Consider the following 24,827-nt stretch of genomic DNA (forward strand, 5'->3'; position numbering starts at 1 on the left):
ACTCTTTCACATCTGTGTCTGCTTGCATGTCCTTGAATGCAGCCCTCCTGGGAGTGCGATAGGTGACTGCAGACTTCCAGGCTCTGAGGAAACACTGGGGCAGTGGGCGTTCATCTCCGTCTCACCCCTGCTTCTGCTGAAACAGCAGTGACTGTGGCAGGCTCCCACCATGTGTGGGCATGTATACAGTTGCACAATCCTGTGGACTCTCCATCTTTCTGGGAGGTATGGCACATTTGCCAGGCCTGCTGAAGAGAGGAATGAAGAGGCAGGATGATTTACTTAACTTGGCTGCCCATCAGAAGGAAGGCTGGACTTCTGCCTGGATGTTCTTCCCAACTTGGTCACACCCTGAAATGTACTCGGTGCTACCTCCTTCATCCTATTAACCCTTAACGACCGGCGCGGTTGCATGAGACTTCTCTCCTGAGCCTGTTTGCTCGGAACTGTGTCCTAATCTCGGCTTCATGTGTCACAGAAAGGTTTGTTCTTGGTCTTCATGAGTGAGGATGTACTCTGACTCCTCTCGTTTGGAGGTCAGAGCTCTAGGTCCTTGTGGGTGACGAGGCTGATTCCTCTTCTTAGAACTGAGAAAATGAGGTTGAGCTCATCTGGTACTGTGCTTGCCTGGCATGTGTGAAGCTCTGGATTCAATCCCAGGTGAAGGGAGGATTAGCAGTTCAAGGACAGCCTGAGCTCTACAGTGAGTTCAAACCCTGGACTACGAGAGACACTGTCACTACATAAGAAGAGAGGGAGATAGAATAAAGTACTCAAGTTTGAATCTCCCATGCAAAAGCTAGGTGTAGTAGTGTGCTTGTAATCCCAGCTCCAGAGAGGAGGAGACAGGGGCTCCCTTACTCACTACCCAGCCAACCAGCCAACCAACTAATCTAGTTGAGTCATTCAGCTCCAGATTCACCAAAAGTTCCTGTATCAAAAGCAGTGAGGTAGAAAGTGATCGAGGAAGACACTTGACATCAACCTCTGGCTTCTACACAAGTACACTTACACACACACACACACACACACACACAACTGAGGGAATGAGTCAGCTGCAATACAATCTTCCAAATAAGTGTGTCTGAGAAAGATACAAAGGAAAGGGAAGCATCACTACTTCACCAGCATCACTACTTCACCAGTCACTTCTGTAGGTGGACATCTAAGCCTCCAACCCAGTGGGGAGAAATTACTTTCCTAAAGTGACCTGTCCAGCACCAGTCATGCATTCCGTGTGTTTGTGGAGATGTGCTTGTTAGCAGAGAGAAGTATTAATTTCCCTCCAGGCTGTGTGCTTCCTGCTCTCACTTGTAATGTGTGTTGATTTGCAAAGAAAGCACGGTGTACCAAAGGTGCTAACTGAAAAGCCCACTGCCATGAGTTACCTCACGGGTACACGGTGGGACCTGTGGAGCTAGGAACATTTAAGCAACAGGATATAGAAAAGTGCTTGAACCACGGTTATTGAGGCCACTTAGGGAGAGATGACGTCTTTCTGACAGCCAGACTCTAAAAATACCACAGTAGATACAAGCATGAGTAAGGTTCTGAAGGCATTTTTTTTCTTTATTCTGGGAAAAGATATGAAATATCATCTCAGTTTATGTTATTGGTGAGAAATGATTGTTAAGAACTGGAAAAGTGGGAGATTATTCTTATCTTTGTGTGTGTGTGTGTGTGTGTGTGTGTGTGTGTGTGTGTGTGTGCGCGCGCGCACATAGGATTGACATGCATGTATTCAGACATCAGAAGAAAATACTGGGAGTCTTGCTGTATCATTTTCCACTCTACCCCTTGAGACAGGGTCTCTCTCAGGGAACCCGGAGCTCAGTGGACCCCCACCCCCACCCCATCATTCTTCTATCTCTCCCTTCCCAACAGTGAGAGTTACAGGCATGTGAGGCCATACCCACCTTTTACCCGTGTAGTTTTTGCTACTCTCCTTTAAGCTCTGGGCAGACTGTGCTACCAGCCTAGGAGCCACCCTGGATCCACGGGTAAAACACATTAACTTATTTTGAATATGCTTTTAGATCAATGGCGGGACACTTCTAAGCTAACACGCTCTTATCCTCACTGCCAGCTCAACAGCAGTAACTGCGCCCTCAGCTTAGCTGCTCAGTTAGTTACCTTTAGTCCCAGCTCAGTTGCATTTCTAGTCTCCCACCTGCTACCCCAGTCAGGGCCAATGGCCATTCCACGCAAGATCTCACATGGCTGGTGGCTCTTTCTCCCTCCAAAAAAATGAAGGAATCTTTTCTCCTCCTTTGTCCACTAGTCTGCCTGCGGGAACCTCGAAGTCCTGCCTATTCTTCCCAGCCATTGGCCGCTCGCATCTTTATTGATCGATTGATCAAGTACCAACTGGGAACAGGACCTTTAGGGTTTACAAGCAGATTCCCTATCAAAGCAGCAGAATCACCCCTCACACACCTGGGTGCTGGGCCTTTCAGCTCGGATGTCCATTCTTTTGCAGCAAGCATTTAAGCGTTCTTACCCACTGAGTCATTTCTCCAGCCCCAACCTGATTTTTGAAAGCATATAATTGTGGTAATTTATAAGTAGAAGGAAAATGGGGCAAGAAAAGCAAACACACAACACACACACACACACACACACACACACACACAGAGAGAGAGAGAGAGAGAGAGAGAGAGAGAGAGAGAGAGAGACTTTGTTGTTTAGGTTTTAAATTGGAGATAGGCTCTCACTGTACAACCTCAGATATACTCTGTATACCTGACTGGTCCTGAGTTTGAATATTGGAGAAGCTACAGTAACTGTTTCTTATATGTAGACAGTGTGGTTAGCTCTCTTTTCCCCCTTTCTTTCTTGGAGATAAGGTCTTTCTTCGTAGCCCAGGATGGGCTCAGACTTTCCATCTCCCTGTCTCAACCTCTAGTGTGCTGGATTATAGTTATGTACCTGTACTGTGTATCATGGCTATTCGTATGGCTGCATGACTCACAAACTAGGACCATCTAAAAGGAGGGAACTTTGAGAAGATGCTTCTGTACGGTCAGGCTAAGGCATTTTCTTAATTAGTGATTGATGGACAAGGGCCAAACCTATGGTGGGTGGTGCCATCCCTGGACTGGTAGTCCTGGGTTCTATAAGAAAGCAAGCCGAGCAAGCCTTGTAAAGCAAGCCAGCAAAAAGTACCTCCTCCTTGGCCTCTACATCAGCTCCTGCCTCCAGGATTCTACCTTTGTTTGAGTTCCTATTCTGGGCTTTCTCCAGTGATGGACTCTGATGCAGAAGTGTAAGCTGAATAAACCCTTTCCTCCCCAACTTGTTTTTGGTCATAGTACTTTGTCATAGCAATAGAAACCCTAACTAAGATACTGTGCTTATCAGGCTTACTTGAATAAAAGTCTTGTTATATAATTGAAAGAGTCTTAACATCAACATTGTATGCTTTTTGATCATTTGTGTTGTTTTGTAGGTTTTGTGAGATACAGTCTCATGCAGTCCTGGCTGGCTGTACACTTACTATTGTAGTTAAACGCTGGGTTTCCTATCATTCCTCAGAATCCACATCCATTGTTCTTTGGATTTTGGGGGGCTGGTTCTTACTATATAGTTCTCTCAGGACTTGAATTCTCAAACATTCCTCCTCAATCTCCTAAGTAGCTCAGATTATGGGGGTGCACCATCACCCCTTGGGCATTGGAGCAGACCTAACAGTTACGTTAAAGAATGAGATATCCACTCTGTTCCGGAGAAACCTGAATCTATCTAGACTTCTACATGAAGGTCCTAACTGTCAAGTGTTGACCAGTTAAGACAAACCATGTGGGACAGCCGAGGCATAATTGTGGTGAAGACTGAATGACTGATATGACCAGAGACACATTATGTCCGAGACACAAATAGTCTCTGGGAGCCTGTGAAGGGTTAGCCGGCAGTTTCTGCCTTCCCGTGTATAACAACACAAAGGCAGCCCTTTGGAGGAAAGAACACAGAACTGAAGTCCAGCACTGTGAGTGGGAGGGAGTGACATTCCACTCATTCTTTGGCAGAAGAAAAGCGAAGTGAACAGCCTAGTGAAGCCAGTGCTAAAATGCCCCAAGTTCTCATAGCCCCAGGCACTCATGGCTCCAATGTTCATGGTTCCAATGTTCACCTTATGGCTCCAGCGCTAATGGCTGCAAGTGCTCACGGGTCTGTTCCAGTTGGATTGTGATCAGGTAGCCTATCACTATGACCTTGACCAGGGTTGAAAACTGTAGATTACATACTAGACGTGCCCTGAATTCTTGATGACGAGCTTTGAGGATAGGAATGGAGAAATAGTGATGGTTGTCTGGTTAAGACACCCCAGTAACAAAGATTAAAGAGTGGAAATGCTGGGGGGCACATGGCAGCAGCAGCAGGTGTTTACTGAAGAAATATGACTCTGCTTACTACATTCTACTTTCTGTTCAGTTTTTCATGTAGCCATGAAGGAAAATGGAGGAAATCATCTTTCTTTTGGTTTTTGAAACATGATTTCTCTGCAGCTCTGGCTGTCACGGAACTTTAGTCTTTAAACCAGGCTGCTTTTGAACTCAGAGATCCACCTGCCTCTGCCTCTTGAGTGCTAGGATTAAAGGTGTGCGCCACCAAACACTGGCTAGGAAATGACCATTTTGAGAGGGAGAGAAATTAGTAAAGTCTAGTGTTTGCGTGATGTTTTCAGGAATGTTTTCCATTTATCGTGTAATTTGAACCTAAGTGGATAAACATTTTTACCTGTGTATTTTTACGAATGAGGAATGCATGTTTGGTTTTATTTGTTTTTTGAGACACAGGCTCGTGTAGCCTAGGCTGGCCTCCAACGCAACTATGAAGCCAAGGTTACCCTTTAGCTTCTGACTGTCCAGCCTCTGCTTCTTAAGTGCTGGTGTTACATGCGCACAGTACCATACACTGAGCTTATAAGGTTCTAGGAATGAAACCTAGGCAATTGCTCTAACAACTGATCTACAACAGAGCTCCAAATGAGGGCCTTTATATCCTGGAACTCTCTCTCTCAATGAGAACTAAAGCTGTGATTCTGATGTTTTCCAGCTTGGGTGTGTGGCAGCAATAGGTATAGATATTTTTGGACTTGATATTAATTTTAAATTAAGTTTATATTGATATTACTTTGCCAGAAATCAATAAGAAAGGAAATGGTGGGTTCCCAATGGTTTTAGTATTTCACGCAGGCATATATGGCAGCGATCCAGTCAGATGCACTTACAGGCTTGTGATGGTGAGATGCACAGACAAAGCATCACTGGATTAATCATCCCAGCCAGAGGCTCTGCATTGCCTTCACATCTCTTATCTGTCTCACTTTCTCCTCCTCCCATTCACTGGCTCTTACCTTCCTCTCTCTTTCCCCTCTCCCCCCATGTGTTTGTGTCTGTGTGTGTATGCATGTGTATTTGCATGTGTGCATGTATGTTTGCATGTACATGTGCATGTGCCTATGAAGACCCAAGGTTGACATCAGGATTCTACTTCAATGGATCTTCACCCTATTCACTGAGGCAACCTAGAGCTCACTGAATTGGCTCATCTGGCTAACCAGCTTGTTTCAGGAGTCTCTGCTTCTGCCTTGCAAGTATGGGCTTATTGGTGAGCTGCCCCCCACACCCAGCATTTACGTGATGTCTTAGTCACTGTTCTATTGCTTCAAAGAGACACCATGACCAAGGCAACTCTTAGGAAAGAAAGCGTTTCATTGAGAGCTTGCTTACAGTTTCAGAAGCATAGTCTATTATCTTCATGACAAAAAACAAGGTCCAGGGGCAGTAGCTGAGAGCTCCATCCTGGTACACAGGCAGAGAGAGAGAGAGAGAGAGAGAGGGAGGGAGGGAGGGAGGGAGGAGAGAGAGAGAGAGAGAGAGAGAGAGAGAGAGAGAGGAGAGAGAGAGAGAGAGAGGAGAGAGAGAGAGGAGAGAGAGGGAGAGGGATGGGAGAGGGGGAGAGGGAGATGTCAGGACCACCCCAACCCACCCTTTCACCTCCCCATCCCCATCCCCATCCCCCAATCCAAGTGATACACTTCCTCTAACTAGGCCACACCTCTGACTTCTTCTAATCCTCCTAAATAGTGCCACTCCCTGGTGACTAAGCATTCAACTCTAGGAACCTGTGGGGACATTCTTATCCAAACCACCACACATGAGTTCCCAGGGATCCAAACTCTAGTCCTCATGCTGGAATGGCAGCCCCTTTAAAACCTGAGCCTCCTCCTCCTTCTATGTTCTCTCGCTCTGTCTCTAGCTATCTGTTACTCTGGGTCTGTCTGTCTGTCCCCCCACCCCGTGTGTGTGTGTGTGTGTGTGTGTGTGTGTGTGTGTGTGTGTGTGTGTGTCTGTGACTGTGTGCACCTGTATGAGACAGGATCTCATTTATCCCAGGTTTCCCTTGAACTTTTTATGTAGCATAGAATTACCACCTCTGTGCCTACTGCCCCCTCCCCTCAGCTCTGGGATTGTGGGGATGCCAGACAGGCAGTTTATCAACCGAGAGGTATCCATCAACCCAAGCTGACAGCCTTTCTTTCCATCATTCCTTCAGGTCTGTCAGTTTGTCGTCTCGGTGAATGGCCTCAACGTGCTGAATGTAGACTACCGCACCGTGAGCAACCTGATTCTGACAGGCCCGAGGACAATTGTCATGGAAGTCATGGAGGAGTTAGAATGCTGAGCAAGAAGACATCCCCGCTTGTACCCTGTCCCAGAACAACACAACAGTGGCGGGGCAAGACTGTCAGGCAAATGGATAATTGGGATATTACAGATCTTTTTCTCTGACTGTACGCACCTTGACTTTCATACGCTGTTTGAATGCGGAAGAACCGGGTAACATGTCTTTAAAAACCAAAACACAGCAAGGCAAGGTGGCTCAAGTCTATAATCCCAGCATTCAGGAGGGCAAGGCAGAAGTGCTGCAAGTTCAAGGCCAGCATCAGCTAACTGTGAATGCCTGTCTCAAAACCACACAAGGGATTTTTCCACACAAGCGCATACACATCACATGCACACATGTATGCACACGTGCACACACACCACACCACACCACACACATATACACCACACAGACGCACACGTGCACACACAGGCCAGTGTAGACAGCAGTGTAGGACAGTAGAGGACAATGGGGTGGAATTGCCTTATTAGAGCCCTAGTTTCTAGTTCTCAGTCATTGCCTCTCATGTTTGCAGGAAGTTGTTGTAAAACCAACTTAGCAACACGGAAAAATGCCAGTTTTAGGAGTTCATAGAATAGTTACTACAGGGTTTGCATCATGTCTACTGTGTTTGTGTGGCAAGAATAAGGAACGATCATCTGCTATCTGGGCTACTTAAGATACTGAGGCAGGAAGGTGATCACTTGAGCGCTGGTGGTGATGTCACCCTGGGCAACACAGTGACACCCCACATTAATTAAAAAAAAATAGGTTTTACCAAAATTAGCCTGAGTCTGTTAGGTAGATCTAGATTTCACCTAGCTTAAAATGAAAGCTGCATCCCCAGAAATGTGACCAGCTGACACCAATTTCCAAGAAGGTCCTTCCGCATTCAACAGCTTAGAAGCCATCATCATCACAAAGTAGCTTTCTTCCTCTCTCTTTTAAGCTTTGGATTTTTGTTGTTGTGTTGTGTCGTGTCTGCCTTTATCAGCCGCTTTCAGCTCAACCTGTTTCAGTTGTGGCATGAGGTGAAAGATAAAAGAGACCACTGTGCCGTGGGTGGCAGGAATAGACAGGGGATGCCACCAGCAACCGCCTGCCTCTCTTTGCTTTCCCTGGGCCTGAGTGGTTTTGCCTTATGAGTCAGCTCCAGCTGCTTTCTGGTGTTCATTTAGAACATACCGGTTGTGGAAGCAAAGAGTTCTGTCCATACCGTGTAAGACTCAAAGTCAAGCCTCTGGCAAGACTGCACTTTAAGGGGCTTGGCCTCAGTGTGACAAAACTTGAAACTCCAAATGCCGTCTTAGCCTGGAGTTTTACAAGCCTTCTCGCGTCACGGGCTGTGCTGCTCCTTTAGGGACCTGCTTGGCACTGCAAAGCTCCACCTTGGTTTAGATTGCTTCGTCTTAACTTATGCATGTTTCTTTGATCTAGAAGAGACTTCCTTTGAACCAGATATGGGAGTGTGTTTCTGTAATCCCACCATGGAAGTGGAGGCAGAAAGATCATGTGTTCAAAAAAGACCTGAGACAGGAGGCCCTGTGTCAAAACAAACATACAAACAACAAAAATGGTCAAGGGAGTGCATTTGGGGTATTGGTATGTAGAGGATATTCCTCAAAGTGCCAAACAAGAGCCATTTTACCTAATGCATTTTGAACAGAGAATCTACTTTCTTATTAGGCATTAACAAAATAATAGTATTATGCCTGGGTGATTTCTTAATGAGATGCAGTCATCCGGTATTGGTGTTAGTGGAATGGATTTTATTAGTATATTAATCCAACTTTTCTAACTTTAGTAAGAAAAGTGTAGGATTTTGAAGTGCCATGGGACAGCCGACATTGATGTTGTCAGTTGTTATTTGAGAGAGATTCTCTCCACGTCTGTTTATCCTGTGAGTGAGGCTCTGTGCTGTAGCATTTATTGAGGGTGTTCTCCCTCACTCCTCCACTTGCCCCTTTAAGTTAGACATTGTTACCTTCATGTTTCAGGTAGGGAGACTAGGTCTGAGCAAATGCAATGTTCTTCAGGTTGAAGCACATGCTGGAACTACCACGTACTATACAGCCCATTTCTCCAGTGCTCAAACCCCTTGCCTATCTGCCCAGACTTCCTTTTCAGAGACCTTATGTTCAGTCTTTGCTCCAGGCTATGCTAAAACCTTATGGTTATTTTGTTGTTGCTCTTGTTTTATTGGCTGGAGAGGTCAGGACCATCATCATCCATTTTATAAATGATCAACCAATCATAAATCAGTTGGTTCATCACATGCTCAAAACACCCCAGGTACTAAGCAGGAGGCCTTGCCACATGGCTTTAATTTCTGTCTGTTTTGTTTGTTGATTTGTTTTGAGACAGGGTCAAGCTCTTGATCCTGCACTTGCTATGTGGGATCACAGGCACACAGACCCATACTCGGTATGATAACACCTTAGAAGATGAGTCTCGGTTGTTTTCTGTCTTTGGTATTCCTTGGCTGACAAGAAAGCAAGAATGCCCATGGGGCATGATATCCTTCTTGCTGCTCACCTCCAAATGCCCTTTGCCTTGAACCCTGAATCCTATCATTTCCCTGTGGCCAAACTCAACACCACAGGAGCCCCTCTCTGTCAGGGAGGGAGGGACGAACAGTTCAGCTGTTTTCTTATTTGGTTCTTCTCATTCCCAGTTTAAAGTCCAAGTGCTGGAGGGGGAAACTTTTTATAAGACAGGGTGTTGGTCATAGTGCATGCCTTTAATCCCAGCACTCTGGAGGCAGAGTCAAGCACAGGTAGATCTCTATGAGTTTGAGGCCAGACTGGTCTACAGAGTGAGTTCCAGGACATCCAGGGCTACACAGAGAAACCCTATCTCAAAAGCACAAAAAGAAAAAAAAAAAGAAAAAAAATGTAGCATGGGCTGTGCTCAAACTAATACTCCTGCCTCAAGGAATTCCTGTGGCTCAGAGACCGGACACTTTGACTTCCAATTAAAAAACTAGCACTGAGCTGGAGAGAGAACACAGTGATGAAGAGCTTGGCTTGTTCTTCCACGGGACCCAAGCTTGCTTCTTAGAACTACGTAACAGCTCACGCCTAGCTATGGCTCTAATGACACAGGATCTGACACCCTCTGCTGACCTCCTTGGGCACACATGGTGCCCAAACATAGGTACATGCAAACTATCCATATGCATACAATTAAAGTGAATAAATACTTTAAAAATACGTTAATAAATAAAACGAGCCCAGAATCCAGGAAGGGAGAAATAAACACCACCTTTTATGAGAAGACTTGCATAGAATTTGTGACCAATTTGAAGTCTCTAAAAATAAATTCAGAGAAGGAGCCATTATTAGTTGAATGCAGTTATTGAAGGCTGTAGACTCTCGAATCAGATTCTTACCCAGCCACTAGATGAGAGTGAAGTGGACCTGCAGGCTGGTTTATAATGAAACCCTCAGAGCCCATGGGTCCTAAAATGTCAGTGGGGCGTGGGCCGGGTAGAACACAGTTTAATCATTTCATTTGATTAATGAATGAGGCATAAAACAATCTTGGGCTATACCCAGACTTGTGAGGCTTGGCTGAATCCCTTCTGAGTCTCCTGCCTTGCATCCCTGTTGCAGTAGATTCTTCTGCAGCACAGAGTCATGCAGCAGAAACGGGCCTATGGCAAGATGTACTCAAAACAAAAGTGACACCAGGTATCTCTGAAGAGAAGGGAGAATCATCTGCTATTGTCATTTGTTTTAAATACCACGGTCTTATTCTGTATGTGTTCCATGTTGTCCAGGAACTTACAGTATGGCACAGGCTAGTCTTAAATTCACAGAAATCTTCCTGCTTCAGCCTCCTGAGGACTTGAATGAGAGGACCAAGCTACCATGCCTGGTTAAATGGAGTTTGGTCTTCATGTGGATTTGTATGTCTGTGATCTTCAGGGAGGAAACAATGATTACTTATTCACTGCCTGAGATAACATTTACCTGCACACCTTGGACACATTCCTTCTTGTTCCCTTAGAAAATATATTTTCGAGTCCAACGCCTTAACCACTCGGCCATCACAGCCGCAGAAAATATATTTTCAAAACCAGGCGTGATCGCTCACACCTATGATCCCAGCATTCAGGAAGCAGAGGCTAGCCTAGGCTACAGAGACTTTGTCTCAAAAACAAAACTAGACAAGAAATTCTAGACTTTTTTTTTTAGATGTTTGTTTGTGGTGTTTATGTTTTGATGATAGAAAGACAGTCTTTTTTGTTTCTTTGTTAGCACAGTATGTAAATTAGAAGGACCTCTTTTATTAAAATGAAAACTGCATTATCTCTTTGGCTGTTTCTGCCTTCTGAAGTTTAATTACGAATGGGTGGGATGGCCCACAGCACGAAGATGCATGCTGGAAAATGGAATTTGAGTCCACACACAGAGACCCTGTCTAAAAACTAATTTGTTAGGTCTAAAATCTCACACTTCTAATCCCAGCACTGCAGAGGCAGAAGGATCACCCCATCTAAGGCTAGCCTGGGCTACATGTGATACCCAAAAGACATAAGAATTAGGGAGACTAGTTGAGAAGGTAGAGAGAGGAAGATGAGCCATCTTTGCATAGATGAGGTGTGGCTGACTTCACACTATCACGTGACAGGTGTCTCTGCTTTGGAAGGACAGACACCAAGATCAAGAACATCGCTGCTTTCTATTCAAATGGGATTCTTGAGTTTCCAAATCTTCTTTCCTATCAAACATATTGTGGAGATCGTCAACTTTCAGGGCCTATTTTAAACCCTTGGTACTGGCTCTGGCTGCTAAGAATTCTGTTTTACTTTGACTAGAAATGATCAGAATAACTCCAGAGCACTGCGGTGTTTCTGACTGGCTGAAATTGATGATTGACGTTAATCATGATTTCCTGTCACCTGAACTGCAGGTGAGATGTATATTTCTTCACTGCAGTACCAAAAGGACAAATGAGCCGTATGCCAAAATGAAGTTCGCCATCAAAAATCGCATATGTACTGTTAAACAAGCTTAAACGTACTTAATATATAGCTTTATTTTGAAATTTGGTGAGAGTGATTTGCTATCTTTAATAAAGCTGTACCATAAGACTTAGGATGATTGTATGAAAATACAAGAGCATGAAATAAATGTTACATTTTTTAAAGTTACTAAGTTCCGGCTTTTTCTGTCTTTTAAAACAAATTGGCCACTTTTTTATCCAAAGAAAGGGCAACTTCAAGGTGATCTACTGACTCAGCAGAGAAAACACATAGGGTTCCGTCTTACTTACAAGAGTAACCAAACGTCTCCTCATGAGTATGCCAAGTGGTCCGTGGTTTCCGAAGGTCTTCTGCCTGGAAAACTGCATTTACAGAGTTTTCTCCGTAATTATTTGGTGTCAAATCCCTGTCTCCTCCTGCAGGGGGCGCCACAAAGCACAGCTCTGTTTTCCAAAGCAAATAGAATTTATGTTGATCTGAGTCATGAGTAATATTATCCAGGACATGGATTCAAGTTGACCCAAGTGACGTGTTTCACAGTGGTTACAAGGGGTTACATGGCCTTTTTATTGTCACAAAACGAGGGGTGGGAGGCTGGAGGGATGGTTCAGTGGTTACAAGTACTTGCTGCCCTTACAGAGAAACCTAATTCAGTTCCCAACAACCACACTGGCCGTCTCACAAGCACCTGTGACTATAGTTCTTAGGAATCTGTCTTGGTTAGGGTTTTACTGCTGTGAACAGATGCCATGACCAAGGAAGCTCTCATAAGGACAACATTTAATTGGGGCTGGCTTACAGGTTCAAAGGTTCAGTCCATTATCATCCAGGCAGAAACATGGCAGCATCCAGGCAGGCACGGTGCAGGAGGAGCTGAGCCTTTCTAATCTTCACTTGAAAGGCACTTGGAGAGAATACTCACTCACAGGCAGCTAGGAATGGGATAATAAAGGCCACACCCACAGTGACACACCCACTCCAATAAGGCCACATCTCCTAATAGTGCCACTACAGCATCCCAAGTCCTCTTCTGGCCTCTGCAGGTGCCTACAGCAGTGTGGCATACATATACACAGTGTGTGTGTGTGTGTGTGTGTGTGTGTGTGTGTGTGTGTGTGTGTGTGTGTGTGTCTCGCATGCACGTGTGCATGTATACTCAGGCTCACAAAGTGCTTTAGTACTTTAATGTGAACACCAGGCAGGCAGTTACAGCAGGGAATTGTATGCTAAGAGTCTCAGATTCAATCTAATCACAGCCACAATTTTTTAAAGACGTATTTATTTATTATATATAAGTACACTGTAGCTGCCTTCAGACACACCAGAAGAGGGCATCAGGTCTCATTACAGATGGTTGTGAGCCACAATGTGGTTGCTGGGAATTGAACTCAGGACCTCTGGAAGAGCAGCCAGTGCTCTTAACCACTGAGCCATTTCTCCAGCCTCCACAAGTTTTAACTAAAAGTTAAAAGAATAAAGGATGGAAGATTAGAAACTGGAGAGATCTTTCTCAAGGAACTTCAGATCACAAAGGTCATTTTTGGGAAGGTTGTGCTTCTAATTTCTTAGGATTTTTTTTTTCCAATCAGTAAGAGAGAGTATCTTTTCAGATGTATATTGAAGTATCAACCAAAAGACATTAGATTTTTCTGTCATTAATCTGCTTCATTCACTCATTCATTCAGAAAATCTTACTGAGGGGCTGGAGAGATGGCTCAGCGGTTAAGAGCACCGACTGCTCTTCCAGAGGTCCTGAGTTCAAATCCCAGCAACCACATGGTGGCTCACAACCATCTGTAATGAGATCTGATGCCCTCTTCTGGTGTGTCTGAAGACAGCCACAGTGTATTCATACAAATAAATAAATAAATAAATAAATAAATAAATAAATAAATCTTAAAAAAAAAATCTTACTGAGGACTTGAGTACTAGGCACTGAATGTGGGTCCTAGGAACATTGAAGGCATCAGTCTGCATCCACTGTTGAGTCCTTCAGGGATCACCTATAGATCTGTCTCCTAGAAGTCTTTTCTCCACTGATGGAATAACGAAATCATGGGGCCAGACATGGCTCATGCCTGTATTCCAGGAAGCTGAGGTTGATTAGGAAGATTGCCATGACTTAGAGGCCAGCATGAGTTACCAGTGAGTTGGTCAAGAGAGAAAAATAAAAACAGAAAAAAAGGGGGGAAATGCTATAATGCACTGGCCAACTCTAGAAAGCTGACAGTAGTACACACTATCATTTTTCTTTTTTGATTTATTTTGTTGTGTTACTCTACTAGTTCACATTTAACTTTATTTCCCCCACTCCCCTCTGCCACAAAACACACAATGGCGATGTGGCATTTGCCATTCTTCAGCTTCTTTTGTTCTTAATGATTTTTTTTTTAAAGATCTTTATAATAAGGTCATTGAGTTTGTAATTTTTCTGGGGTTTACTAGATTTTTATCTGGCATTGCCTTATTTCCTCCCAGATTTTTGTACCCAGTTTTTTCCCCCACACATTTATACATTTCCTGGTCACAAATTATCTATTCTCCTGTCAAGAGGCCTTCCAAATGTCCTGGGAACTGGGCTGTAGACTTAAGCTGCTGCCTAGGCATTGTTTGTGAATTGTTTGCCTTATGTCTTTCAGAGGCCTCAACTTCGTTTGCAGCTGGGATTTTTAGGACACAGAAAAGGCTCTGGGTTGAGGGGTGCTCTCACTTGCTAAAGTTCTTTGTCATATAAAGGTCAGAACTTGAACTTGAACATGGGAACAAATGTAAAAAGCTGGGCACAGTGGTACATCTCTATAATCTTATTACTGTGAAAGTGAGGCAGGCAGGTCCCCGGGGCTCCCTGGCCAGCCAACTGGTTTATATGGCTAGTTCCCAGCCAAGTGAGAGACCTTCTCAAATAACCAATCACTTGGTCGGATCCTGACGAACAACACCTAAGCTTCACCTCTGACCTGTGTGTATATGTGTGTGTGTGTGTGGAGAGAGAGAGAGAGAGAGAGAGAGAGAGAGAGAGAGAGAGAGAGAGAAGGTTGTAGTACAGATAAGCGTAATCTTTAAGAGGAGAGACATATAATAGAAAGTCAGCAATATGTACTCTAGAGTGCATCATGTGGGCTTACCAAGAGGGAGTTTCATTTAAGTGTCTTAATAGTCAACACTCACAGGACTTCTCTGCTTAAAACAGCTCTCTCTCTCTCTCTCTCTCTCTCTCTCTCTCTCTCTCTCTCTCTCCTTGAGATAGTTCTTGGGTTTTCTGACCAAAGTCAGAAATCCTGCTAGAAAAATTTCTAAAAGGACAGTAATAACTGGATAGCTCTTGGGTTTTCCATCCAAAGTCAGAAATTCTGCTAGAAAAAATCTTAAAGAGCGTTTGCTCTCCTACAGTTCTCTCTGGGTAGCTCTATCTTACCTAGTCTCTTATTTACATATCAATTCAGTCATTTACCCAGGTTCTCTTTTTATTATCCCACAAATCAGCATTTTATGACCTTAGCCTCTTGATTCTTAGAAAGAGAAAGCAAGTACATTTTTTTAACATAGTATATTAATTCAGAGCTCTGCCTGCCTTTGTAAATACAAACAATAAGTTTAGGGGCTGGAGAGATGGCTCAGCGGTTAAGAGCACACGACTGCTCTTCCAGAGGTCCTGAGTTCAATTCCCAGCAACCACATGGTGGCTCACAACCATCTGTAAACAGACCCGATTTCCTCTTCTGGTGTATCTGAAGACAGCTACAGTGTACTTATATATAATAAATGAATAAATAAATCTTTAAAAAAAAACAATAAGTTTAGCTGGGTGGGATCCCATCCTGAGTTCACCATTCACACCAGGCCTGGACATAAATTCGTTCTTTCCCAGGCTGACCTTAAACTCAGAAATTTTGCCTGCCTTTGTATCTCTCTGACAAGTTAGTGCATTAGTGCAGCTGCCTTTGTTCTTTTAGGTTCATGAAGTCCTATATACAATTCCTATTGCATTCTTCTATTTTGTACAGTTATATTTTATACATTCCTGAACTCTCGTTTTCAGAGTTCTTCCCCACAGTCTTAAGGACTGTCTTAAAGGTCACAGTGTTTACCGTGTCTGAGGAACATTAGATACACCCTCACTTCCTGGATTCCTGCTGTTTTTAATTATCATGGAATTATTAATCTTAGCAGTGAGAATATTTTCCAAAGGAGGAACACAAAGTGAAATACATACATTATTATATAAACAAGCCTTAGGCCTAGCAACCATCAACACATGTGGAGGCCCATGTCCTGATAGCTCTGTTCCATATTGTCCCTTCCACATGTCTATGCAGGACATGGCAAATAATCTTGGTATTTTTGGTATACTTATTTCTGAAGTGAGAATTTTGTTATCTTATGTGAACATGTTTTTTGTTTTAACACTGGGTGTGGAATATAGGGCTGCTTCTGATTGTCCACTGCAGCAAACGATTTCTCTCATGTGGGCTCTGGCTGGGGCATGATTCTGCCAGCGGCAGATGGTATAATTCTGAGGACTCTGGAGTGAGCCATTGCCACAGCTCTGAGTTGGAGCTTTGAAGAAGAGGGATATGAGGTGGCTGTTTTCTCCTGCTGGTTCCTGCTCCTGCTGCTGTTGGTGGTCTAGAGAAAAAAAGACAAGAAGAAATTGGACATGTTCTGACTAGACAAAGATTGGACTTTCTCCCAAGGAACTCAATGCTCCTATACAGTAGGAAGTAGCTTAAAGAGACCTACACCCCACTTCCACACTAACCTTTCTCTCCTACCTGGTGCTGGAGTGTAGAAGGAATAAGGGTTGGAAGGGAGGGAGGTAGATATAAGAAAGCAAATAAAATAGATAAAAAGATACACCTAGGGTTGGGGATTTAGCTCAGTGGTAAAGCATTTGCCTAGCAAGCGCAAGGCCCTGGGTTTGGTCCCAAGCTCAAAAAAAAAAAAAGAAAAAAGAAAAAAGAAAAGAAAGAAAAAAATACACCTACATATTTTTAGCTATAAGATTTTTATAATTATTTTCATTTATTTCAGATCTTTTATGGGTATAAATGTTCTGTTTGCAAGTATGTCTGCATGCATGCATGGTGCCCAGAGAGAAGGTGCTAGATCTCCCTGGGATTAGAGTTATAGATGGTTCTGAACCACCCTATGAATTCTGGAAAATGAACCTGTGTTCTCTGTAAGAGCAGCCAGTGCTCTAAAAAGCTGAGTCACCTCTCCAGCCCCTGTTTGTCTGTTTGTTTGTTTGTTTTTGTCGTATAGAATAGTTTATTCAAGGCCTGGGGAGGGGTTTATTCAGGGTTAAGAGGGTGGTAGGGGCAGAGAAAGGCAGAGAGTAGAGAAGTAGAAAACTAGAGGCCAGCCATGAGCGTGTGGAGAGAAGGGGGGAGGCAGAGGGGGAGAGAAGGGACAAAGGGGGAAGAGAGTAAGAGTGCAAGAGAGCAAGAGCTATAAACAGGTTCTTAATGTGTCCCAGGCTAGCCTCAAAGCTTATAGAAGGCTGAAGATGACTTTGAACTCCTGACCCTCCTTCTGCGTCTGTGAGCCACATACTGGGATTACAGCCAGGCCACCACCAACCACATCTGCCTAAATTAAAATTTTAATCAGCCAACAATTTAAATTATGTAGAAATAACTAACAAGAAATAACCTTCAGAACTTAAAATGCAGGGCTGGTGAGATTGCTCAGCAGGTAAAGAGTCTTGCTACTTGCTACTTTCAGAAGCAGGGACAAGGGACTGAGGTGCATATTTTCACATACCAAAGCAGACCAGGCCTTCAGGTTCTCCCAGCATCCCTCAGTCCCTATCTGACATATCTCTCCCCCATTCCTGAATTTTCCAACCCAGGAGCTGGACTGCCCTTCCCCCAGAGATTCTTCCCTGTGTCATTCAAACATTTTGGTCTTCCCACCCCTCCTTTCTTCTACTCTTCTCTTCCCTTTTTCCTTCTCTCTTTGTGCCTGCTTTCTGTCTTTCTCTTCCCCCTCCCCTCTGTGTTCGTTCCCATGGTGACCACCCTGGCCTCTTCCCTTGGGGTCAGTGAACTCAACCACTGGAGAGCAGCTTCCCAATAAACTTTCGTTTATATATATATTTTAATTGACTCACTTCTCTGAAGTAGAGAAATAACTTATTACTACCAACCCTGGCAATTGAATTTAATCCCCTATAAAAACCCACGTCGTAGAACCAGGCTACCACAAATTGTCCTCTGACCTCCGTATACACACCTGCACTGTGACATATGTGCACCCACACATACACATTATGTACACACACTAAATAAGGAAGTACTTTCAAATTCCGTGTGAAGTCATTCCACAAGACTAGATAGCAGGATCTAGTTCCTGCTCTATCAGACTCCAAAGAGTTTTTACAGCCGGTTAGGAAAGCAATAGAGTGATTAACATGTGTACAGTTGCAGTATGTTATATCCCACTGCTACGCTCCCGGGATATGTTGGAGTCTTGATTACAGAGAAGTGGCTTGTCCTGAACACATCTCAGTTAAGACATCATTCGTCCGGGGGCGGCCTCTAGGTGTTGGAGATTCGTGCCGGGATGACGTAAGCCACACCACCTCCCAGCGCTTCTGTTCACACATGCTTTCTGTGGTCAGAAAGTGGAAGCGCAGGCTGCTGCTTGCCGGGAACATCTGTCAAAACGCCCAGCAAAATAAGGAGGCGCTCTGTCAAGATCTTACATTCTCCTCTCCTTCCTCCCAGAACTTAACAACTTTTCCCATGCTTTTCATTCTGTGTGACTCTCTCTTTGCTTCGTGAGGCTTTATTTCATGTTCATTGTTCTTTGCTCCCTTGGGGTTAAATATTAAACCCATTTCTGGAAGTCTGCTGTACTTGCGTCCACAAAGATTCCTAACAAGGGCTTAATGAATTTGGAGAGTGGCACCTTGCGGTCCGGTCTGACTGGGCGGAGCATCGGACGGCCTGGGCTCTGCCTGATTTGCTGTAACTTTTATATTGATCTTGTTTAGGTAGGGGTGGCAGAAACAGAACAAGGCCAGATTATATAAAATCTGTGTTTCTCCGATGGTGCAAGCTAAGGAAGCAAACACGGAGACCTTAAGTTCAACTCTGCTAGTCCATGAACTGTGTGGCACAGGAACATCAGGACAAGTTAAATATTAAGCAGGAAAAGTCCCAGAGCCGATATGTAACAGCAGAGACCGACGAAAACAAACACAGCTAGTTCTGCGGAGCATGGGAGGCTGAGGAAGCCTGTCCGTGAGTGGAGGAACACAAGGAACCCTTGTTTTTGAAGATTTCTTTTTCACCACCAGATGAACTGCGTCCTTATGAATACTATAGCGTTTTCCATCCTTGGCATGGAAGAAGGTTCTAGAACGCAGGGGCTAATCCTACTTCATTAAGGTTTAGTTGTTTGGGGTTTTTTTTGTTGTTTTTTTTTTTCTTTCTCATCACAAGTACAGAATGGTCCATTCCCTTTTTCCTATTCACTCAATGGCTTTTTTGCCTGTTTCCTGTCAGGCACACTCTCCTGGCTCAGTCCACAAGAGAAGGAAACAGCAAACTTTAATAGACCATTTAACATTTTTTTCTAAGACAACTTCTCTATTTGCTGGTTCGGGTAGTCATTTTGAGAACTGAGAAACATCCTTAGAAACAGCCAAGGTTTGGTTTCTGACCGCCACCCTCACCCTAGGACAAGAGACCTAGGTGTGTATTTTACACATTAAAGCAGACCTGGCCCCCAAGTTCTCCCAGCATCCTCCCTCAGTCCCTCTACCAGGCCTACCCAGCCCCCAGCTTTCCATCCCTGCCCTTCCCATAGAGGTTCTTCCCTCTATAATCCAGACATGTTGTTCGTTCTCTCTCTCTCTCTCTCTCTCTCTCTCTCTCTCTCCCCCTCCCTCTCTCTCCTCCTCCCCTCCCCCATCCCTCTCCCTCTCCCTCTCCCTCCTTCCCTCTTCCTCTTTCCTGCCTCTCTTGTGCCCTTTCTTTCTCTTACTCCTCCCCACTTCTCTTTCCCATGGTAGCTTCCCTGGCCTTGGTCTTTGGTCCGTAGAGCAGATTTTCAATAAACCTGCCTATATATAATTTAATCAAGGGGCTGGAGAGATGGCTCAGTGCTTTAGCGCACTGATTGCTCTTCCAGAGGTCCTGAGTTCAAATCCCAGCATCCACATGGTGGCTCACAACCATCTGTAATGGGACCTGATGCCCTCTTCTGGTGTGCATGAAGACAGCTACAGTGTACTTATATGTAATAAATAAATAAATCTTTATAATTTAATCTGGTTTGAATTGGCTCATTTCACCCATGGAGAAATAACCTATCAGCCTATAGACACCAAGCGTAGTGATATCCACCTAGCTATCAGGAAGCTGAGGTAGGAGGATCAGGAATTTGAGAGCAGTCTGGGATACATAGCCAGACTCTGTCAATAAAGAGAAAAGAAAGAGAAGGACTGAGCAGTAATAGGAAATATTGGGGCAGTGGATATACTTCAGTGGTAGAAAACTTGTTCAGTTTGCACAAGGCCTCAAGCACACACGTGCACATAAAATAATATATACTATTTATCACACTCTAAATATATGCCAGCTGCTTTGCTAAATGTCCTCTATGGAAGATTTATAAGAATTCCATGATAGGTACTCATAAAATTCTCAGTTTATGGGCAAGGGCCAAGAGCACAAGGTCATGACATGCACTTAATGGGGAAGAAAAATCTAGAATAAGGCTTGTTTGTGGAGAACAAGCCACGTTTTAACTTAGGTTTTAGAGACAGGGTCTTACTGTGTATCCTGCACTGTTTATAAACTCAAATCTCTCCTGCCTCAGCATCCTGTCTGTTGGGGTTATAGAGATGTTTCACTACTCACCTACTTGTCAAAGCTGCTGATTTAGTGCTCCTGTTTCTGCTCCAGGCTCCTCCTCCTCAACTATCATGCCCTCCTGCTGATTGAACATAGGGTTTCACCCATGCTAGACAGGATGCCACTATTTAGTTCCATCCCAACACTCCTGCGTTCTGTGCCTTTGCAGTTAGGGACCACGCCACCAATGTCCTCTCCTGTGAAGTGAGTTGCTGGGGTCTGTTCTTCTAATTGGGGGAATCCTCTTATAGTCTTGTTCTATGCTTCATAGAGTGGAATCCTCAAAACAAGAAGTATAGTAACGTTGGTCAGTTTGCTTTGTAGTTACTGTTCTGGGAGCAGCTAACTTTCTTACTTTCCATGGATACATTTCACCTGATCCTACAGAAAACCTGATCCTCTTGCTACCTGGATACTTTGTGGCAGCGATGCTATTAAGTGCTTATCATTATGGGTGGTGATAAATTATTACCCCGGCAGTGAAAAGAGCCAATTCAAGCCAGATTAGGTGATATTAAATGCAGGTTTACTAGGAAGCTGATCTCGGGCAGGTAGGTTCACTGCCCCCGAAGGAGGAGGCCAGGGAAGTTGCCATGAGTAGGGAAGAGGAGAGGGGAAAGAGAAAGAGAAGATACAGAGACAGTGAGAGCAAGAGAGAGTGAGAGCAAAAGAGGGAGTGAGAGCAAAAGAGGGAGTGAGAGGGAGAGGGGGAGGGGGAGGGGAGGGGGAGAGGGGAGGGGGAGGGAGAGGGGGAGGGGGAGAGAGCAAAAAAATGTCCGGATTTTCTAGGAAAAGGGCAGCCCAGCACCTGGGCTGAAAAGTTCGAGTTTGGGGGCAGGGTATGCCAGATAGGGACTGAGGGATGCTGGGAAAACTGGGAGGCCAGGTCTGCTTTGATATGTAAAATATACACCTCAGTCCTTTGTCCTGGGTGGGAAACCAAAAAAAAAAAGGAAAGAAACTCCCCTTCCCCCACAGGGCAACCTTGAACTTAGAAGTCACAGCTTGCTCAGTCACCTTCCTCAATTAGCCAACGGAAATAGTGGAGTTAATAGTAGAAGCAGAAAAGAAAGATTTCTTCAAGCAAAGAGAAAGCAGAGAGATCCAGTGCAGCTCTCCCTCAGGAGATGAGATTAGAATTAGAGAGCCAATGCTAGGCACACTAACCAGTCACAGTTGAGGCATGGCCCTGCCTACCCAGCATTGTCTGGGCTTCAGTGTCAGCCTGTAAGGTGCTCTGACCAGCTATTAGAATTGTGGGAAATCTTTGGGGGAGACAGGTTCACCTGTCTGGCTACCCTGGAGATGTTTCCTTTTCCCAGCATGAGATTCCTAGAATGTTTTCCATTTCTTGGGGAGGGGGGGTCCATTGTTTTAATAGTCTAATTGACACATTGAGAGACCTAAGTGTCTCTTTAGAACATGTTTATTTTTTGCTAGCTTCCTTACAGAGCTTCAGTTTAGGAAATGAATCAATGAAATCATTAAATCCCAGCTCACAGTGGCCGCATGATAGAGGTTTGTTCAATAAAAGTATGTGTTTATAAAAAAGTTCTCCAAGTTTGGAGCACTCCTCAGCGTTGGAGGTTTTGCTGATGCTGCTTCTGGCTTCCCCTCTGTGAGACCCCATTTTAGTCATTCCTGGAGGCAGGCATGTGTATCTCTAATTTCCCCAGAGCCTTCTGAAGGCACCAGCAAGGTCAGGCTGACATCTGGTGGTGCAACAGGGACCTTGGTGGTCAGAGAAAACTCAAGTGACCTCATAACAAAAATACAGAGGTAAAGGGCAAAGCGATTTGTTTAAACCAGACGTTTGGTTGGTGAACCAGAATAGAAACAGAGGCAAATCCTTAGGCTGCTAGAGCCTTTTCCATGGAAAGCAGCAGCAGCCGCAGCAGCAGCTACATTTGCTGAGGGTGTATGCACATCAGTGTTGTTTTTACCTTGTATGTGTGGTCCAAAGAAACCTAATGCTTCTCTCAGTGATCCTTCAACTCAACCTTCTCCTGTCTTCATCTCTACCTGCTTTGTGACACCCCTGCCCCCCCCCCCCCGCCCCAACCAGGTACAACTGTTCTGTTAACAGCTAATGCCCATGTTAAAACATAGGAGAGAGGTTGACAATGACAAGGAAGGTGACTAAAGAAGGTTACCAAACTGACCGGATAAGAGAAAGGACAGGGCTGACTAAAGTGAGGCTATAATTCTAGTTGTTTTGACCCTGAACAGTGAATCTCCCTCTAGTTTCGGGTTGCAGAGCTAGGGGCCAGGCTTCCCTACAGAGTTTCTTTTTACTAAGGGCCTAAAGAATCTGGATGCACCAACACTCGCCTCATAAATATTCTTGACAACTACTTAAAATCGACCATGTAAAGTACACTAGGCTGTTCCCCACCTAGACACAGCGCACTCCAACCCATCTTAATTAAGAGTGTTCTGCTTATCTTTGATTTTTGTTTGGTTTTGAGGCAGGGCCTTGGCTGTCCTGAACTTACTATGTCGACCAGGCTGGCCTCGAACTCACAGAAATCCACCTGCCTCTACCTTCAGAGACCTGGGACTAAAGGCTTTGTGCCACCACACTCTGCCTTGCACTCCTCGTCTTTACTAATTAAACAGCTACCTTGTTAAATAAACTTCTGGTTAAATGGTCTGTCTCTTAACTGAATTCATCCCTTCAAGACAAAAGCTAAAGGACGCCCACAACATCTGGCAAGAAGACACTTCATTTAGGCTGGCTGGGAGAGTGGCCACTGTCCTTTTAATTCCTGATAAATTCTTGGTTCTTGAGTTGATCTTACTTTTTGTGCATAAAATCGAAGTCACAAAGGAGAATGCCTTGGCTTTCATTTAGATAAAATGTGCTGATGGCCTCCTGAACCCCTTTACTTTATTATTCCTGCTGTTATGGAATATGGCAAAGTTGTATCAAGAAAAAAAGTTGCAGGTGTGATAGCACAGGCCTCTAATTATAGCACTGAGGAGGTAGAGGCTGATGGATCACTGTGAATTCAAGGGCAGCCTGGTCTTCATGGCAAGTTCTAGGGCTACATAGACACTGTCTCAAGAAAGAAAAGAAGGGAAACAAAAAAGAAAGAAAAAAGAGACTATGAAAGAAGTCTTTGATTTTTAGAAACCCTCAGTGTCTTGGCACACTAATGTGCTCAGCTAAATACAATGAATACAGCTGTTACGAGGATTCCCTGACGCCAGTTGTGACTTTATGACAGGGTCACAGAATGTATACATTGTCAGTCAGCTTCAGCCATGTGCTAAAGTGTTCTTCTCACTCTCTGGAAATTTCTCTGTGCACATCAGCTCTGCCATGAGTGACTCGGGATGATGTAAACTTCTTAAAATGAAAGCAAGTAAGTCCAGAAACAAAGCACACATTGCTTTGTCCAGCAAGCTTTCTGGGGTCAGACAATGGGAGGGTTCTGTAAGAGCAGAGGCCACAGCTTGCATGAACAGAGACTGTCCCTCATCTGCCTGCCGGAGTCTTCTCTTGCTCCTAACCCTGACAGCCCCAGGGAATCTTACTGCAAGATGAAAACAGACTCCCACAGCTTCTCTTTCAATAAGTGCCTTTCGGTGAGACATTTCTTCTTTTCTTTCTCGGAAAGGGTTCTATGTTTTACTGATCCAGCTCCCTTGTAGTGAGTAAATGAAAAACAGAACAAGATTCCAAGTAAGCATGGCTTTCTGTGGAGACAGTGTCAACATTCCCAGCTCATTATGGTGGACTACTCACTCCCTGACCTTGAGTCAATGCAGTCATGCCATAGTGGCATGAATCCTACATGAGTTCTCCTAAGGTGACATCCACTGCCCACATTACCAGTTTACACCCAAATCCACTGGGGAATTAGAACTATGGTGCTATTTCTTGGCCAGGCGTCACTGGAGTCTCAAAGTTTTACTAGAAGACATGTGGAAAAGCTGGATCAAGAGTCCCTATCACAATGGTGGAGAGAACTTGGTGAGGCATTTATCCACATGTCTCTACTCCAGATTAAGTTCAGTCAATTATGCACTTTTCCTTTGAAAACAAATTTATGCAGACTGGAAATTAGAAGGCAAGACTATTTCCTTCTCCTCTCTGCCTCTTGTTGTCGTTGGCCACCAACTGACTTTACCCCTTTCTTAGCCTTTCCTTCCCCATTCTCAGTCAAAATCTGTTATGGTTCCTTATCAGCTCCCGGCAGCCTCTTCAGCATCCATCATCTGGGTGACTGGGAGTAACAGGACAAGCATAAATATGAGGCCAGGAGTGCAGATGTGTAACGGAAGGAAGCTTCGCTGTA

At 44.4% G+C, this 24,827-nt stretch overlaps 1 protein-coding gene and 2 non-coding genes across 4 annotated transcripts in view; 1 reads left to right on the top strand and 2 right to left on the bottom strand.

Moving 5' to 3' along the window:
* The window catches only part of Deptor (DEP domain containing MTOR-interacting protein), a 153,243-nt gene extending 141,416 nt beyond the window's left edge, over window positions 1-11,827 (top strand). For both annotated transcript variants that reach the window (NM_001427213.1, XM_087557370.1), the window contains 1 exon segment: window positions 6,559-11,827. In NM_001427213.1, coding sequence (NP_001414142.1) covers window positions 6,559-6,687 — 129 coding nt within the window. In that variant the 3' untranslated portion in view covers window positions 6,688-11,827.
* Window positions 11,828-14,909: 3,082 nt separating this feature from the next.
* Window positions 14,910-14,973, bottom strand: LOC120093932 (U7 small nuclear RNA). Its single transcript, XR_015626206.1, has one exon. It is a non-coding gene; the product is annotated as a U7 small nuclear RNA (small nuclear RNA).
* An 8-nt stretch (window positions 14,974-14,981) lies between these two features.
* On the bottom strand, window positions 14,982-15,043 carry LOC120093939 (U7 small nuclear RNA). The gene has a single exon (XR_015626213.1). It is a non-coding gene; the product is annotated as a U7 small nuclear RNA (small nuclear RNA).
* Window positions 15,044-24,827: the final 9,784 nt, after the last annotated feature.

The sequence above is a fragment of the Rattus norvegicus genome, chromosome 7, assembly GCF_021556685.1.
Source record: "Rattus norvegicus strain SHRSP/BbbUtx chromosome 7, alternate assembly SHRSP_T2T, whole genome shotgun sequence".
Lineage (NCBI taxonomy): Eukaryota > Metazoa > Chordata > Mammalia > Rodentia > Muridae > Rattus > Rattus norvegicus.